This window comes from Neofelis nebulosa, chromosome 7 (genome assembly GCF_028018385.1).
Source record: "Neofelis nebulosa isolate mNeoNeb1 chromosome 7, mNeoNeb1.pri, whole genome shotgun sequence".
In the NCBI taxonomy this organism is placed as follows: domain Eukaryota; kingdom Metazoa; phylum Chordata; class Mammalia; order Carnivora; family Felidae; genus Neofelis; species Neofelis nebulosa.
This window is the reverse complement of record NC_080788.1, coordinates 27,022,497-27,042,312: the sequence shown is the minus strand read 5'-3', so window position 1 is coordinate 27,042,312 and position 19,816 is coordinate 27,022,497. Positions and strand designations below refer to the sequence as shown.

Sequence of the window (19,816 nt, the reverse complement as noted above, 5' to 3'; positions counted from 1 at the left end):
AAATTAATAAACTACATAGCTATACTACCTGTCACTAAATGTCTTATTTCTCACTTAGAAAAGCAAATACATTTATTTTTCTATTCTAAATTTTTATTGAATGATTTAAAATTCAAATCGTGATATAGAATTTCATATACTTCAAAAAAATTCAATAAACTTGACAAAATTTTTGTCAAGAAAAATTAGCACATTTTTTTTTCTGAAGAAACAGTGAGGTTCAGGGAAGTTAAATTAGTGTTCCTCTGCCTCAGTCATTGGTTACAGAGCCTGTCTTCTGCTTTCCCTTGCACACTATATTACAGGTAATACACACACACACACACACACACACACACACAAACACACACCTGAAAGCTCAGCAATCTGTAGCTACCACATCACAGAAAACACACTCTATAAGAAAACTTTAGTCTCTAAAATTCTTGAATATACATGTATAGAGCCAAGTAGGGAGGAACAGTTTGCTCTGATCTGAAGTTTACCCATAAAAAAATCTCCCAGGCAACTATAATTCATAGTTCTTTATGAATTAATGGAAATATTCTTTATTTTACACAAGGAAAAATAAGTCATCAGGGAAAATTTAAGAATTTAAGGCAGAAGTTAGAACAAAGGCCTGTGATTCTTCATTAGCCAAATGCAATATCGGCTTTCAACAGTTTGAAAAGTCACCAAATAAAAAGGAAAAACATGCATATATGATTTCTGTAATAAAATGATTTCCTTCCTGAACAGTCTTTCTTCTCAAAAGCTATTAGAAGTGAAAATACAAGGTTTTTTTCTTGTATTTTATTTCCATCATTATGGACTGTAGCAAAGAAGAGGAAGGAAGCAGGAGTCACTTCTGTAGATCACTAGTTAAATTATCTGGAGTTTGTAGGCCAATAATGATTTATATTCTTTCTATCTCCATGGGAACTCCAGTCAAATCTTGATTATCCTAAGTATGAGAGGATTTTTCAGACTTTTCTAAGTGTTCACAGTGTTTCCTCTTGCTGCACTGCTAGGTTCCAACCAGGCTCTCCCAATGAGGAAAAAAAAAAAAAAAGGTTCACATGCCACTTTCTCTGGACTGTGTGTGTGTGTGTGTGTGTGTGCCTGCATGTGAGAGAGGGAGAGACAGAGACAGGGAGAGAAACAGACAAAGGAAAAGGAAGATGTCACAGCGAGTGTCCTGGTCTGTTCTTTTTATTTTATTTTTTTTAACATTTATTTATTATTGAGAGATGGAGAGAGACAGAGCATGAGCATGGGAGGGGAAGAAAGAAAGGGAGACACAGAATCTGAAGCAGGATTCAGGCTCCAGCTGCCAGCACAGAGCCCAGAGTGGGGCTCAAACTCGCAAACCGGGAGATCATGACCAGAGCTGAAGTCTAGCACTTAATCGACTGAGCCACCCAGTTGCCCCTCCTGCTCTGTTCTTAAATATATAGATAGTACCTTTATTTATTTTTCTTATCTATCACGTTCTGTATATAAGCAAAATTGACCACAATTCTATTTTCTCATGTCTTGGATCTCAAGAGTCAGTTGGCAAATATTGGTGAAGTATTTTTATGAAGTCTTAGATTTTTTGTGAATAAGTTTAATTCCCATAGAAGCAGGTGTTAAATTTGCTTCTAAATCTATGTTTTTGCAGTTTATGACCTTGAGTAAGATGACTGACCCTTTATTATAAACTGCAATTTTTAATAGGAAGGAAGAGAATACTTGTGTGTCTATTCTTGTATACTGCTTAGTTTGTCTTCTGACTTTGACACAAAAATGACTTGACTGCGTAGTTCTAGTTCTGGACAAGATGAAATGGACTTATACATTTACGTGAATTTTTTTTTTAAATCTCTATTACTGAGTACAGCTAAAAACTCTAATAATCATACATGACACTGAAAGGTAAGGAGAAGATGTCAGATCAGCTTGAGATCCCAGGACTCAAAAACCAATAGGGTGGTGAATTCTCTGAGTTTCCTTTTTTTTTTCTTTTTTTAAAAATCCCAAACAAGATCTGGAAAAGCCTGTGACCTGAAAATGCCAATAGGCACAGACAAAAATACCCTCAAGGAAAGCTTATTTCTGTTTGCCAAAAAACAGGAAAGGGAAAGTTTAATAGAAATCTTTTTGATAACACACATTCTACCCAATCAGAACACCAGGGGAAAATGTATGCCTTGTCTGTAACCTTATGAACAAATGTCTGGTAACAACAAAGTGCACCAACCCTTCCAAAGTACCTGCAGAGGCTAAGTGGGAATCTTGGTTATCCATTCCACCCAACGGGAGGAAGAGCTTCTTGTCTCCCCAACAGGATGATGTTGGTTAGGACTGAAAGGGCAGCCTGGGCTTCCACTGAAGTTCAGCCATAAAAGTACCACTCCATCTCCCTGAGTGGGGTATAGGAAGGAGCCAAACAGGCAGCCTGGAATTTCACACTCACTCACTGGTAACCAAGTACCCCTCCCACCAGGGTGTCTGAAGATGACTGTACAGCTTGGACCTCCATCTCTACCCAGCAGTAAGGACTTGGTTCCCCTCTTTGCCTAACAGCATGGTTTCAGAGGACAAATGATGAAAGAAAATATCCAGCAGTTTTTAACATAATTAATAACAGAATAAAATTGAAAATCACTCATAATAACAAGAACTAGGAAAATTTCAACTTGAAGAGGATAAGAAAATCAACGGACATCAACCATCAGATGACAAGATATTGGAATTATCTGAAAATAATTTTGATGTAGCTATCATAAAAATGCTTTAATGAGCAATTGACAACATAGTTGATACAAGTGAAAAGATTGAAAATAACAAAACAGGAAATAGATGATAAAGTAGAACTAAATGGAAATTTTAAGTTAAAAATACAATAAATAACATAAAATTCTCATTGGATGGGCTTAATAGAAGAAGGGAGATGGCAGAGTAAAGTATCAATAGACTTAAAAATACATAAACAGAAATAACCCAATCTGAGCAACAGAGAGAATGCACTGAAAAAGCCAACCAACGAACCAACAAACAAACAAACACTGATACTATATATAAAAAAGATGTGACATTCATGTCACTAGAGTCAGGAAAAGAGAAGAGAACAGGGCAGGAAAAGTACTTAAATACTAAACAAAACTTCCTATATTGGGCAAAAGTCATTACCTACATATTAAAGAAGATGAGTAAACTCTAAACAAGGTAAATCCAAAAAAATAAAAAAAAAATAAAAAAAAAAATAAACAAGGTAAATCCAAAGTAATCCATGCCAAAACACATTATGACCAGACTTCTGAAAATCAAGGACAAAGAACATTGAAAGAAGCTAGAGGGAAACAAGCAATATATATGGAGAACAATTATCTGAATGACAACAGATTTCTCACCAGAAACATGAATAAGGAAAATGCACGTATATTGAAAAAATATATTATGAAAACATTAATCAAAAGAAAGTATAAGATAAAGTAGACTTCAGAACAAAGAAAATTACCAGGGATAGAGAGAGACATTACCTAATGATGAAATGGTCGACCTACCAAGAGACAGAAATCCAAATGTGTATACACAAACAACATAGATTCAAAGTACATGAAACAAAATTTATAAAACAGGAAAAAGAAATAGATATATCCATTGCTATGATTGGAAACATCAACACCCCTTTTCAACATTGATAGAACAACTAGTCAAAAATGAGCATGGATATAAAAGGACTAAACAACACAATCAGCCAACAAGATTGAATTGGCATCTGCAGAAATCTCCACCACCATTAACAAAATACAATTTTAAAGCAGCTATTAAACATTCATCTTCATACATCACATGAACCACAAAAACAAACCTCAGCACTGTAAAAGAATTGAAGGCATATAGAGTTTGTTTTCTGACTACAATGAATTCAAACTAAAATGCAGTAACAGAAAGATAATGGGAAAATTTCCAAACATTTGGAAATTATACAACACACTTTAAAAAAACCCATAGGTCTGGGGTGCCTGGGTGGCGCAGTCGGTTGAGCGTCCGACTTCAGCCAGGTCACGATCTCGCGGTCCGTGAGTTCGAGCCCCGCGTCGGGCTCTGGGCTGACGGCTCGGAGCCTGGAGCCTGTTTCCGATTCTGTGTCTCCCTCTCTGTCTCTGCCCCTCCCCCGTTCATGCTCTGTCTCTCTCTGTCTCAAAAATAAATAAATGTTAAAAAAAAAAAATTAAAAAAAAAACCCATAGGTCACAGATTAAGCCACAAAAGAAATCAAATATACATTCAGCTGAATGAAAATAAAAATAAAACATGTTAAATTTGTAAGATGCAACTAAAGCACTACTGAGAAGGAAATTCACAGCACAAAATTTTTACATTAAAAAGAGAAAATTCTCAAATAATAATCAAAGTTCTCATCATTAGAAATTTAAAAAATGATGGCAAAATAATCCCAAGATAGCAGAAGGAAAGAAAAACAAAGATAATGGAAGAAATCAATGAAATTAAAAGAGAAAACTAATGGGGCAGGGGCCAGAAACTAGTTCTTTGACATCAGCAAAGTTCCCAAAGTTTAGTAAGAATGACAAAGATAAGAAGGAAGTCACAAATTACAGGTATCAGGAATGAAAAAATGAATATCATAACACCCTGCAGATATTAAGGGGATAATAAGGGGCTATTATAAGCAAATCGACACACATAAATTCAACAACCTAGATAAAATAAATCATTTCCCCAAAATACACAAAATAATAAAAATCAACTAACAGTAAATAGATCATGTAAATAGCCTTGTAATTATTAAATAAATTACATTTATTATTTTTTATAAGAAAATATCTCTAGGTCTAAATGATTTCAGTGGGAAATTGTATACCAAACATTCAAAGAATTAAGATCAATTCTACCCAATCTCTTCTAGATAATGGAAGAGTATGGAACATTTCCCAAATCATGTATCATCCAATACCAAAACCAGACAAAGAATTCAAAAAAGAAGAATACCAATATCCTTCATGATTATAAATGCAATAATCTTGAACAAAATATTAGCAAATCAAATCCAGCAATATATGAAAAGAATTATACACTTTGACCAAGATAATTTTATTTCAGGAATGTAGTATAAATTAAAAACACATTAAAATTTACAATAAGTAGAAATGAAATACTAGGTATAAATCTAATAATAACTATACATCACTTGTATGATGAAAACTACAAAACACTGATGAAAGAAATCAAAGTATTGAGTAAATGGGAGACATAATGGATCCATGGATTAGAAGCTTTGATATTTTTGAAAGGGAAGGCCTACACCGGCTGACTCCATCTTGTTCTGTGTCCTTCACCTTGACCACACCTCCTCCCCTTGAGTAACCCCCCCTCACCTGCCTAACAGGACTCGGACCCTTCCCCAGGACCCTTCCCCAGCCAATCAGCTGAGGCCATAGCCATTACCTCACCAACTGCCCCTAGGCCCCAATAAAACCTTTGTCCTTTTGAAACTTGCTCTCTCTCCGGTATCTCACCGCTGAGTCGGTGCAGGTAGGGGATTGAGCTCGAGCTAGCTCGAATAAAGGCTCTTTTGCTTTTACATCGGACTCGGCTCCCTGGCGGTATTTGGGGATCACGAATTCTGGGCATAACCTTTGGGGGCTTGGCCCGGGATCCCCAAGACCCCCGAGGGACCCCCGACCCGGAGAGCCTGACTGGCCATGGTTAGTGTCTGTCTGTTTGGTCTGTCTTTTCTGTGTGAGCTCATTTCTGGAATTCTGGTAGTGCCCGACGTGGTCTAAGTGGACGCACTGGAGGACCACGGGCCGGGAGTTTCGGAAGACGTTCCAATTCTCCCTTCTGGAGGGACGTGGAATCCCCTCAAAGGTCTGAGACGAGGCGGGTCGCTCCCACTGGTCGGCGTGAGGCCGTCGTCTTTGGAGGGACGTGGAATCCCCTCATCGGTTTTGGAGGGACATGGAATCCCCTCAAAGGTCTAAGCTAGCTTGCAGTTTTGCTTCCATGGAGTTGGAAGACTTTCTAGGGGCCCTCTGTTTGTCTGTTTTTGTGTTTTTCTGTTTTGTTCTGTGGACTTACTGGACGGACGTTATGGGACAGACTCAGACTACTCCTCTAAGTATTATGATTGATCACTTTAAGGATGTGAGGGGAAGAGCTAACAACCTCAGTGTGGAAGTCCGAAAGGGTCGGTTGCAGTTTTTTTGTTCTAGCGAGTGGCCAACTTTCAATGTCGGATGGCCACCAGAGGGGACCTTCGACCTCCCTACCATCCACCGAGTCAGGAGTATCATCTCTCGGCCTAAGATGGGCCATCTTGATCAGCTCCTTTACATTATCACTTGGCAGGACCTTGTAGAAGACCCACCCTCTTGGCTTAAGCCCTTCCTAACCCCGCTCCCTCCGGAGCCAAAACCCATTCTTGCTTTGCAGGAGACAGAGAAGAGGAAAAGTCTTACCCAGCCTTCAGCACCCCTCTACCCTGTCCTACAGGGGGGTACTGAAGAAGAATTAATTTTTCCTCCCCCGTATAACCCCTCTAGGATGCCGGAAGAACACCATCCTCCCCCTCCGGGGGAGGCAGACACTGTTCCGAGAGCAGGAGGCGGAAACGCTCCAGGGGGAAGCCCGCCCTTTACCAGACAAAGGGCTCAGAGGGAGCAATCCGCCTCCGCTGCCGACTCCACTATTCTGCCCCTGCGAGCCACCGGACCCCCAGACGCGGAGGGGAATCAACCCCATCACTATTGGCCTTTCGCCACAAGTGACCTCTACAATTGGAAAGCTCAGAATCCTAAGTTTTCCGAGAAACCGGCAGGGCTTATTGATTTATTAGACTGTTCTTTTTACCCATCAGCCCACGTGGGATGATTGCCAGCAGGTTTTGCAGGTCCTGTTCACGACTGAAGAAAGAGAAAGAATCCTCAGTGGGGCCCAAAAACTAGTTCCGGGCGCAGACGGGAATCCCACCACCAACCAGGCTCAGATAGATGCCTCCTTCCCCTTAACTCGGTCCCAGTGGGATTTCAACACGGCAGAAGGTAAGGAGAGGCTCCGGGTCTACCGCCAGACTCTAATGGGGGGTCTCCGAATGGCTGCTAGAAACCCAACCAATTTGGCCAAGGTAGGAAATGTACAACAGGGAAAAGATGAATCTCCAGCTGCCTTTTTAGAATGGATCATGGAGGCATTCTGTACCTATACCCCCATGGATCCAGAGGCTCTGGAAAGCAAGGCAGCTGTTATCATGGCCTTTGTAAACCAATCGGCCAAAGACATTAGGAGAAAATTACAGAAATAGATAGACTAGGAGAAAAAAGTCTGCAGGACTTACTGGTGGTAGCCGAAAAGGTATATAATAACCGGGAGCCTCCTGAGGACAAGCAGGCTTGCGCCATGGCGGCTGCCAGCAGTAAGCAGACTCGAGACCTGGCCAGAATACTACTAGCTACCACTGCTGACTTCCCCGAGGAACGAGACCGCTGTCTCCAGCAGCTGGCAGATGACGCAAGAAAAGGTAAAGGAACCACCAAGGGGGGGAAGCAGAGGCTGCAGAAGGATCAGTGTGCATACTGCAAGGAGATAGGGCATTGGGCCTGAGATTGTCCAAAAAGGGGCGGCGGGAAGGGAAGCAAGACTGATCGAGTAAAAGTCCTAGAGCTAGATGAACTAAGTGATTAGGGGAGTCGGGGTTCGGACCCTCTCCCAGAACCCAGGGTAACTCTTAAAGTAGAGAGGACCCCTATTGACTTCCTTGTCGACACCGGAGCACAACATTTGGTCCTCCACACCCCACAAGGAAAACTAGCTAGCAAGAAGTCCTGGGTACAAGGGGCAACTGGTATGAGCCAGTAATCATGGACTACCCGAAGAACAGTAGATTTGGGAATGGGCCAGGTATCCCACTCCTTTATGGTAATACCAGAATGCCCCTACCTGCTGTTAGGATGGGGCTTACTGACCAAGATTGGAGCTCAGATAACTTTCAGACAAGGGGGGCCTCAGGTCACCGATGGCAAGGGCCACCCCATCCAGGTCCTGACCATGAAACTGGAGGATGAATACCTCCTCCACCAGGAGGCGCTCCGAGAGAGGATAATATAGACAGATGGCTACAAGAATTCCCCTCGGTTTGGGCAGAGACGGGGGCGGGGATAGGACTAGCTGCTCACAGAACCCCGGTTCTGGTAAAGCTCAAGCCACGAGAGAGTCCGGTAAGGATCAAACAATACCCCATGTCTCAGGAGGCCCGGGAGGGGATCCAGCCACACATCCGGAGACTACGAAGCCTAGGGGTACTATTTCCTTGCCAGTCTGCCTGGAACACCCCCTTACTGCCGGTCAAAAAGCCTCACACAAATGACTACCGACCGGTACAAGACCTCCGGGAAGTAAATAAGAGGGTCGTGGACATACACCCAACTGTTCCCAACCCATATACTCTCTTGAGCTCCTTGGCGCCCTCCAGGGTCTGGTATACTGTACTAGATTTAAAGGACGCCTTCTTCAGTCTGCTGTTGGCACCCCAGAGCCAACCCCTGTTCACCTTTGAGTGGCATGATCTGGAGGAGGGCTACAGCAGGCAATTCACCTGGACACGGCTACCTCAGGGATTCAAAAATTCACCCACCATCTTCGACGAGGCACTACATGAGGACCTGGTATTTACAGACACCTTCTCTGGCTGGGTGGAGGCATACCCAACCAAGCATGAAACGGCTCAGATGGTGGCTAAGAAGCTACTAGAAGACATCTTACCCAGGTATGGTTTTCCTGCCATGGTAGGATCAGACAATGGACCAGCTTTTATCTCGCAGGTAACACAGGCAGTAGCCAAGGCAGTGGGGGCAAACTGGAAATTACATTGTGCTTATATGCCCCAGAGCTCAGGACAGGTAGAAAGAATGAATAGAACCCTAAAAGAGACCCTTACCAAATTAACCATGGAGACTGGTGGGGACTGGGTGACTCTCCTACCGTACGCTCTTTACCGGGTTAGAAACAATCCTTACACTCTGAGTTTTACTCCCTACGAGATCATGTTTGGCAGGCCACCCCCTGTTATTCCCAGCCTTCAAGCTGAACTTATTGCTGAGTTTAAAGATCAAGAACTTTTTCTTTCCTTGAGCGGGCTCCAGAGGGCGCACGAGGACATTTGGTCGTGCCTCCGTGCCATCTACGAGGCTAGCCTGATCCCGACACCTCATCAGTACAGGCCGGGAGACTGGGTGGGTCTACGTCAAGAGGCACCACTGAGAGACTCTCGAGCCGCGCTGGAAGGGACCCTACATCGTGGTGTTGACAACCCCCACTGCTCTCAAGGTAGACGGCATCGCGACCTGGGTCCATCACACCCACGCTCGGCCAGCGGACCCCTCCTCAATCCGGAAGGATGTTGTCACGCGATGGGCCATCAGTCGGGACCAACACAACCCGCTCAAGCTCAAGCTACAGCGCATTCAACCCACCTAATATTGGTAACTCTGTTAACTCTGCTTGTCATTGCTCATGCTGCCGGGAGTCCCCACGCCCCCCAAAACATCACCTGGCAGATCATAGACACCAGCTCAGGGACAATACTTAATCAGACCTCCCAGAGCCACCCCAGGGACACTTGCTTCCCAGAACTTTGCGTAAACCTCCAAACTCTGTTCCCCTTGTCACCATAAATGCAGCCGGTCCCATGATTGGGTCCCTAAGCTACATGACAAGGGGGGAATGAAAGGGCGGGCCTACACCGGCCGACTCCATCTTGTTCTGTGTCCTTCACCTTGACCACACCTCCTCCCCTTGAGTAACCCCCCCTCACCTGCCTAACAGGACTCGGACCCTTCCCCAGGACCCTTCCTCAGCCAATCGGCTGAGGCCATAGCCATTACCTCACCAACTGCCCCTAGGCCCCAATAAAACCTTTGTCCTTTTGAAACTTGCTCTCTCCGGTATCTCACCGCTGAGTTGGTGCAGGTAGGGGATTGAGCTCGAGCTAGCTCGAATAAAGGCTCTTTTGCTTTTACATCGGACTCAGCTCCCTGGCGGTATTTGGGGATCACAAATTTTGGGCATAACAATTTTCAGATGCCAACTGTCTCCAAAATTGATCTGAAGTTTAATATAATTTCTATCAAAATACTATAAATTTAGAAAAGTTTATTCTAAGTTGATGTGGAAAGGCAAATAAGAGAGAATAGTTAAAACATTTTTTTTTTAAATGAAGACTGGTGGGAGGAATCATTTTATCTAATGTTAAGACTTACTATCTACAGTACTCAAGAGAGTGTAGTTCTGGCAGAAAAATAGAAACACAGATCAAGGGAACAGAAGAGAGAACTCACAAATAAATCCCAAAATGTATTAACAACCAATGTGTTGTATAGAAGTGCAAATGCAATTCATTCAAGGACAGATTATTCTTTTTAATGTATGATGCTGGAGCAGTTGGATATGCAAAGGAAAAATAAAAATTAACTTAAAGCAAAGTTTCACACTTTATACAAAAATTAATTTAAATGATGATAGATTTAAAAGCAAAATGTAAGACTACAAATCTATTAAAATAAAACATAAGAAAAAAATCTTCAAGACCTTTATCAAGGTGAAGGCTCTTATACATGATACCAAAAATTTGATCTGTAGTTTGATCTGTAATAGGACAAAAACAACACCAATCAATATTGGACTTCACCAAAATTAAAATCTTTTGTTGCACAACACTATTAAGAGAATAGAAAGACTATCTACAGACTTAGAGAAAATATCTGCAATCCATATATTTGACAAAGGACACTTATCTAGAATATATGACTCTCAAAACATAATAGTACAAAAATGATCCAGTTAGAAAATTGGCAAACTCTAACAGACAGGGGTGCCTGTGTGGCTGTCAGTTAAGTGTCCGACTTCAGATTAGGTCATGATCTTGCAGTTAATGGGTTCAAGCCGTGGGTTGGGCTCTTTGCTGAGAGTGTGGAACCTGGAGCCTGCTTTGACTCTGTGTCTCCCTCTCTCTCTGCCCCTCCCCCACTTGCACTCTGTCTCTTTCAAAAAAAAATAAACATTAATTTTTTTTTTTTAAAAACCACTAATAGACATTTCACTAAAGGGAGAAATAGATGGCAAATAAGCATTTGAAAAAAAAAAAGTTCAACATCATTAACCACTGGGGAAAGAAGAATTACAGGCATGATGAGATATCAACACACCTATTAAAATAGCTAAAATATTAATAGAAACATAATAACAGTAGTAAATGATAGGATGTAGAGAAACTAGATCTCTCATATATTTCTGGTGGGAATGTAAAATGGTATAGTCACTCTGGGAAATAGTTTGATAGCTTCTAAAATATAAAAGTTTTATAAAATAAAAATAAAATGATGTAAATAGAATAAACATATCATTACCATAATATCCAGAAATCAAACTCATGAGTTTTTTTTATTTCAGAGGAACAAAAACTTAGGCTCACATAAAAACCTGTATAAGAATGTTAAGGGGGGCCTGGGTGGCTCAGTCGGTTAAGCATCCCCGACTTCGGCTCAGGTCATGATCTCACGGTCTGTGAGTTCAAGCCCCGTGTGGGGCTCTGTGCTGACAGCTCAGAGCCTGGAGCCTGTTTCGGATTTTGTGTCTCCCTCTCTCTCTGACCTTCCCCTGTTCATGCTCTGTCTCTCTCTGTCTCAAAAATAAATAGACGTTAAAAATAAAAAAATAAAATAAAGAATGTTCATAGTGGCATTCTCTCTAATAGTTAAAAGTTGTAAATAATCCAAAAGTCCTTCAATGAATGAATGATTAAACAATTTATGGTGCATTCATACCAAGAAATACTAGTCTTAAGAGAATTATGCTGAGTTAAAAAAAGAAAAAAACAATCCCAAAAGGTTACATTCTTGAAATCCATTTATAAAACAGTCTTGAAAAATAGATTAGTGGTTTCCAGCAGTTACAAATAGGGATGGGGTTGGGGATAGCTTAGTCCAGATCTTCTCAAGAGATACTAAAACCTGAACACACTCTGAGGACAATTGATCATTTACCTGGTGGCATTTCTAAGATACATTTTCTCTTATGTCTCAACAGACAGGATCTCAATGAAGATCATTAAGAACTGTCAGAAACTCAACCCAGTACTTGTGGGAACAGACCTGGCAGGACTGGTTGGTATAGTTTGAGGCAGGAATTCCAATGTAGGGATGGAATTTCCTGGACTTTGCTCATAGAATACCATTTTCTCTATGCAGTTCATAAAAATTCACTGACTCAATAAGACCAGTTATAAAGCAAATTGCTTCATACTAAACTCTCTTTATTGTAATATTTTTAAAATATTTTAAACAATTTTTAAACAATATTTTAAAAATATTTGTTATATGCAAAGCTAGTCCTACACCTAGACAGGTGAAACTGAATGTATAGCTTAAAAGGATAATAGGTAGATTCAGGAAGAAAAAGGAGATTTTGAACAAAAACACCGAAGTATAAATAAAAAACTCAGGATTATTTGCAGATAACCCAGGGGTTCTAAAAATGCATAGATTGCAAATCTACCTAACATCTGTGATTGTAACATTCATGGTTGGGTTTACCAATACTTGCCCTGAAGGTGGAATCCTTGTTTTTCCACTGCCATATCCCAGAGGTCACAGATAAACAGAGTCACTGTGCTGGTGCAGCACAGTGTGACCCAAGTACAGGAAACAGTGAGCTTATTGTAGCTCACTTGTTTTGTTAGACTTCAGTTCATAACACTTGGCATTTCTATGGTTTTTGCCTTCACATCCACCATAAACATTTTAGTAATTCAAGAAACGTACAATACTTTGATAAAAGGACAGGGGCCTTTATGACTAATTTATTCTTTAATGAACATAGTACTTGTGATTAACTGCAGTGTTGTTTTAAGAAGGATCCTTTGTAAACAAAGTATTATGTATGTAAGATTTGTGTTATAGAAGGAAGGATGGCAAGAAGAAAGAAGGAAGATGAGAAGAAAGACGAAGGTGGAAGAATGGTAAATAAGTGAGGATGCCTGGAGGAGCAGATGAGTCTTTGGGGGCCAGTGCCATTCTTTCAGTAGCTGATAAGCAGGACAAATAAATGAACCATGTAATGCACATGAATTGTCACTTCAGGTAATTACTCTATCTTTGACACAAGGCTGAGGCTGTCTCCTCTTGGAGTGTTTATGTCTCTTTTTCCAAGCAACATTTCTCTGAATCTTTCACTGTCAAATAATTACTATGAAATGTTAATAGATATTCCATGAAAAAGTTGTCCATCATCTAATAACTTTGGGGTACAATGCCCACCATATGTTCCAAACCTGCCAAGATTATTAAGAGATTTTAATATATTAAAGTCTTCAAGAAATCCTGAAATTACAAAACTAACAGAGTTTTACTTTGCTAAACTCAGTGTTTCACAGATATTTCCACATGTGAATTTTTTTTCATTGACTACCGGTTTAACTTATTGCACAGCCCTAGCATGTCTCAGAAGGTGTTCTAGACTGATGCCAATATGTGATATGTGGTGCTTTTTTACATAGGACTAGAAGCAGAAAGCAGGCACCAAAATGGACCCTAAAGATCCTTGTCTTTTATTGTTCGCTGCCTCGTGTACCCCCCTCCCACATTCTACCAGGGCTGGTCTCTGTGACCAAGAGAATATGCTGAAGTGCTGTATTTATAAGTGACTGTGGTTGTCATCTTGGACTTGTCCCTTCTTGGGTCTCTTGCTCTGGGGTAAGCTGGCTGCCATGTAGTGAGGAAGCTCAGGTAGCTTATGGAGATATCCACTTGGTGAGGAATGGAGGCCTCATGCCAACAGCCATGTGTGTGAACTTGGAAGATGATCCTCCCTTGGTTGAACTTTCAGTGAACTGCTTGGCTGCAAACTTTAATGGAGCTAGAGCCAGACTCACCAAGCTAAGTCCCTCATGATTTCCTGATCCTCAGAAACTGTGAGATACCAAATGTTGTTTTAAGAAGCTATTAAGTTTTGGGGAAATTTGTTATGCTGCAATAGGTAACTAATACACTAGATAATTAAGAAAGGCTGAGGAATATGATATGTAGGTTTGTACCAGGAGGACATGCTCATTCATGCAATCAAGTGTAGATTATGTTGATACCATGAGCCATGTACTGAGATATAGCAGTGAACTAAGCAGTCAATCCCTCTCTCTACCTTGCATTCAAGTGTCCATTTACTTGGTAGATAACTCCAGTTATCCTCCAGAATCTCTCATATCTACAGTGATTCCATTTGTATCTGGTCCCAGGCTGACCCCACTTCCTATCTCTTGTGCAGCATGGTGTGGAGGGGCTACCAATTTATCACCAATGGAATGGAAGCAGCTCATGCAGCTTCTGTGTCTTGGACCATAAGCTCCCTCCTCTATGTTTCCCTTTTTCTTGATGCCAGTGGAAACACAGACAGACAGTGACCTACCTAGCTTTACCTATGCAGAATATCATAATGTCCTTGCATATGATGAATCAAAACATGCAAGAAACCCTGGCCCTTGAGTAATTGCATGGAGCAGAGTCACCCCACAGACCTGAAAGATAAATAAAATAAGCCTTTATGTGTTTTAAGCTCTCTGTTATTTGGTTTCTTTATTGCAGCAAGATAGCCTGGACCTTATTGATACAATTTATCATCACAAACTATAGTATATTAAACACATAGTTGAACTAAACTGTATACAGTTACTCCAAAGAATATCTTCCAAAAATCAAACAGCATCCAAAGATAATATTATTTTTGATTTAGGGGACACACTTCTTTCTGTCACTCTCTCTAGCTTGCCCTTTGTCTATTTTTTATCATCATAGAACAAGAGTCAAGAGTCAGTAAACAACAGCCTGTGGGCTAAAATTTAGCCCACCATCTATTTTTGTAAATCAAGTTGTATCAGAACACTGCCATGATGCATTAGTGACATGTGGTCTGTGGCTGGCTGCTTTTGCACAACTGTAGAGGTGAGTAATTGCAAGAATTGACCTAAAATGTTTACTATCTGTTGCTTTACACAAAAAGTCTCAGCCCTTGTTGTAGAGTATATGTTTCATTTAAATACTTTGTCAAGGGCCACCTACATTGCTCAGTCGGTTCATGTGTCCAACTTTTGGTTTCGGTTCAGGTCATGATCTCACAGTTTTCATGAATTCGAACCCCACATCTTGCTGTGTGCTGGCAGCACACAGCCTGCTTGGGACTCTTTTTCTCACTCTTTCTCCCTGCCTTCTCTGCTCATGCTGTCTCTGTCTCTCTCAAAATAAATAAACTCAAAAATACATACATACATACATTGTTGAAAACCCTTTATTATTGACTCATTATTAAAAACTGCAATGTCTAAAAATTACTTGCCCTGATTCTATTTTGGATAGCCAGTCAGTTTCTTCTGTTACTTTCCTAAAGGAGAAAAAGAAAACATGTAGTCTTCCTATGAAGCACCCTTTCTCCTGATTGACACTGAAGCATGCACCCCCATTCCGTGCTCAGCTGTCATCACAATGGTGGCCGAGATGTTGCTCCATGGGTCCCAGATGCTCTAACTGGTATCCTTCCCTGTCTTCAGGAGCATGATTCAGCCCTTATTCAGCAACCAGACGTTCATAAAAAAAGGCTTTTGAAGAGCTTAGAGTAGGTACAATCATAGAAATATCTCTTTGCAGAAGTCTTTAATAATATACACCAGGGATCCTATGTAAATTGAACCATACCCATTAAAGGTAGGTGGAAATTTCAAAGCTAGTTAATGTGATTAAAAAGGGAGGCTTTACTGGCAAACCTTACATGGGTATTATTCCTTTAGACTTCTCTAGAGCCTGTATATGTTCCCTGTCCTCTTTCTCTTTGCACTAGATCTCCTAAGATGCAGCAGGTGGCTGCATCACACCCTGAAAAGTGCATCACCCAGGAAGGTCCCTCTGCCACCTACACATGCCTGCTCTGATACACAGTTACTAGCAGAGGATTACAGAGGGTTTCTTATTTTCATGCCATGTTTGTGACTGATGCTTGGTTGCATACCTACTTGTTACTTTCCTAAGGGAGAAATGCAGTCTTCTTATGAAGTGTCCTTTCTCCTGTATGAGACTGAAACATAAACCTTTCCAGGCTCAATTATCACTGTGTTGGTGGCTGAGATGTTGCCATCTTACCTTCCACCCAACCTTCTTGGTTGCTGCCTCTCCAAGGGTGAGACCTGGGCCTGATTTACCTCCACCTCCAGCACCTGGCACATATCACAACACAGTTCCTAACAAATGACACACACAAGTAGCAAGCAAGTGGGAGCCCAAGTGACTGCCTGAGAGGTACACACAGAGAAATATTTCAGGCAGGAGAGCCAAACACAACTCAAATTCTGGCCCTGCAGGGCTGCAGAACTGAGTCCAGATGTCAGGACCAGAAATTTCAGTGGACAGGACCATCCAGGAGACTGCTGACTGTGTGGAAGAGCCTTCCTCCCTGTCCTCTCATTCAGCCCCTGGTGACTAGAGGACCTCACCAAACAGGAAGGGAGGGTCTGGGAGCTCAACCCCCTAAGATTACTGTTTCCCCTCTCTGCTCAGGCTCTACTTCAGTAATCATAATACATAAAATGACAATAAAAGAACAAATAAAAACAGTCACCACCATGACTTTGAATTTCCTCTGCCACTTTCTCTTGGGATGACCCATGGTGACCTGCCTCCCAGAAGAATAGCTGTGTTAGTCTATTCTCCTTATATGTTTTGGTATTGGGTAGTGGATTCAAGGTACATCATCTATAAATGGCATTTTTCCTGGTTAAAATTTCTGTGTTGAATGAACAAGGCAACATGACCAGGTGCCAACATGCAATGTGAAAAAAATCGGGATGGCTAAGCCCCATGTCCACACCATCATTTGATCTAAAGGTCAAAGAAAAATTCAATTAGTAGGCATATGAATACATCTTTTTTTGTGGTATTTCCCTCTTGTTAAAGAGATGTTTCTAGATCTTAAGCCCAAATACAGATCATTCATAATATTAGCAGAGAGAAACTGACTCATTTTTCTAAAAGTGTTTTTTAAATTTCCATTATTTTTTTAAACTGCATTGAAGAGATGAAACTGAGAACCTAGAAAAACTAATTGGATAGACTTTGCAAAATAGAGCGCTAGAAGAGAGAACTATACTGGGAGAAAATATTTGAAATGAATAAAAATGAAAACATGACATAGCAATCATGCAGGATGTTTCTAAAGCAGAATTGCTTTTATTATTATTGTGCTAAATGAATTTGTTATTGCACTGTTTATTGCACTGTAGATGATATTAGGAGATCTCAAATCAATAACCTTAGCTTCCACCTTAAGAAATTTGTAAAAGAAGAGCAAATTAAGATGGAAAACAATGAAAATTAATAAAATAAATAAAAAACAGGGAAACAACAGAAAAAAGTCGATTAAACCAAAAGGTGGATCTTGGAGATTAATAAAAGTGACAAACCTGTAGCCAGATTAATCAGAAAAGAGAGAAGACACAATTAGTTGTATCAAAAATGAGAGAGGTGACATCACCACAAATTTTGTTAAGAGGAAAATAAGGTAAGATAACTAACAACTTTATGCCAATAAATTGACATCTAAGTTGAAGTGGGGAAATTCCTTAAAAGACACAAATGACCAAATTTAAGCCAAGATATAGTTAATCTGAATATATCTGTATCTATTTTGAAATTGATTTTCGATAAAATCCTTTACATAAAAAAATACCCCATGCCTAGATATCTTTGCTGGTGAATTTAATCAATATATAAGTGAAAAAATAAAACCAAATCTATAGAATTAGTTTTACACCAATTATATAAACATCTCCTAGAAAGTTGCAAAGAAGGGAATACTTCCTAATTCATTATATGAGACCAGGATTACTCTAATATCAAAACCAGAAAAAGATGTTGCAAGAAAATTACACAGCAATATTCCTCATGGAAATACATGCACAAACTTCAAACACATGTTTATTATATAAAATCCAACATTAAAAGCAAAAGGCAGCATTACCAATTGATGTTTAATCCAAGAATGTAAGGTTAACACCTGGAATGTAATTAATGTAATTCACCATATTGACATTTAGTTAATATTAACCAAAACATTTAACAACCTAAAAAAGGAATGTAATCATATCAGTAGATACAAATAAAGAATGTATCAAAGTACACCTACTCCTGATTAAAAAGAAAAAAACAAAAATTCTCAGTAAACTAGAAATGAAAGACAACTTCCTTAATCTGATAAATGGCATTTTGAAAAATCTTTAAGGTAACACCAGAATTATCAAAGATTGGAAACTTTCCCCCTAAGATCATGAACAGTTTAAGGATATCTGCTATCACCATTTTTACTGAACTTTGTACTGGGGATTCTAGCCAGTGCAATAACACACATGAAGTAAAGAAATAGGAGACATATAGATTGAGCTGGAAAGAGTAAAAGTGTAATTTGTAGATGACATAATTATGTATGGGAGTTATCTAAAAAGCATATGATCAAGGCTGCAGGATAAAAAACCAATATAAAAAAATAAATTATATTTTTATATACTAACAATTGGAAATTCAAATTAAAAACAATGCTATTTACACTACCAAAAATAGGAAATAAATGGGTATAAATCTGACAGAAGATGTGAAATACATGTAAACTGAAAACTACAAGGCATTGTTGGGAGAAATTCAAGAAATCTTGAATAAAAAAATATACCACATTTATACTTCAGGAGAGTACACCATAAAAATATGTCAATATTAAGACGTCAGTTCTTCCAATTGATCTTTTTGATGCAAATTGTTTGATGCATTCCTAATAAAAATCCAGTACAATATATATTTTAGAAATTGGCAAACTATTTTCTAAAATTCATATGGAAATGCAAAGCGCCTATAACAGCCAATATAACTTTGAGAGAGAAAAATAGAAGAACCAAAGTACAGGGCTATAGATCTGATTTCAAAGTTTATTTAAAGCTGTAGCAATCCAAATAGTGCAATAAAGACAAATAAATTGATCAATGGAAGAAGACAGAGTCTATATATAGACCCACACACATGAATAACTGACTTTTGACAGATAAGAAGATAATAAGACAATAGAAGACCATAATATTTTCAATAAATAGTGTAGAAAGATTGGATATCCAAGTGCAAAAAGAAAAAAAAAAAAGAATTCTGAGCCATACTTCGCACCACATATAAATATTATCTCAAAATGGGTCATTCACATAAATGTAAAACCTAAAACTCTAACCTTCAAGAAAAAAACATAGACCTTGGATTTGCTGAAGAGTTTTTAGGTAAAGCTCCAAAAGCATGGTCCATGAAAGAAAAAAAACAAGTGGATAAACTGGGTTTCAGCAAAATTAAAAACATCTGCTTTTCAAAGACAGTGTTAAGAAAAGGAAGGACAGGCACAGACTGGGAGAAAACATCTGCAACAGACATATCTGAGAAAGAACATGTGGCAAAACAAAAGTATTCACTTTTGCTCCTTGAAATACCTACTCCTAATCAGGGCCAGAAAGGTCCCTTAAAATACATATCCATTCATGTAACACCCATGCCCAAAGCCTCCACTGCTTCCTTTTGCTCTGGACATGAAGCCCAAACTCTTGAATGGTTCTGGAGCCCTGGATACTTTGATGATCATCAACCTGTCTCAGATGCTCACTCTTTACTCTCTAACCATGAGGCTTGCTGGCTTTTCTTGGTGTTTTCAGAAGCCCCTGTGTCTACATTTCTCCACACCTCTATATCCTTCCTCTGCTGTTACCTCCAAATAGAATACT

General features: G+C 39.8%; 2 protein-coding genes across 5 annotated transcripts in view; one reads left to right on the top strand and one right to left on the bottom strand.

The window, feature by feature from the left end:
* GABRG3 (gamma-aminobutyric acid type A receptor subunit gamma3) overlaps positions 1 to 19,816 on the bottom strand; it is a 732,437-nt gene that overhangs the window by 392,175 nt on the left and 320,446 nt on the right. The window lies entirely within an intron of this gene.
* Positions 5,303 to 6,873, top strand: LOC131516197 (uncharacterized). The gene has a single exon (XM_058736911.1). It carries the CDS (start codon positions 5,947 to 5,949, stop codon positions 6,856 to 6,858), a length of 912 nt encoding a protein of 303 aa, XP_058592894.1. The 5' UTR covers positions 5,303 to 5,946; the 3' UTR covers positions 6,859 to 6,873.

What these genes read in the sequence shown, in the direction of transcription:
- LOC131516197 (XM_058736911.1), top strand. Translation starts at nt 5,947, where the DNA reads ATGGAATCCCCTCAAAGGTCTAAGCTAGCTTGCAGTTTTGCTTCCATG.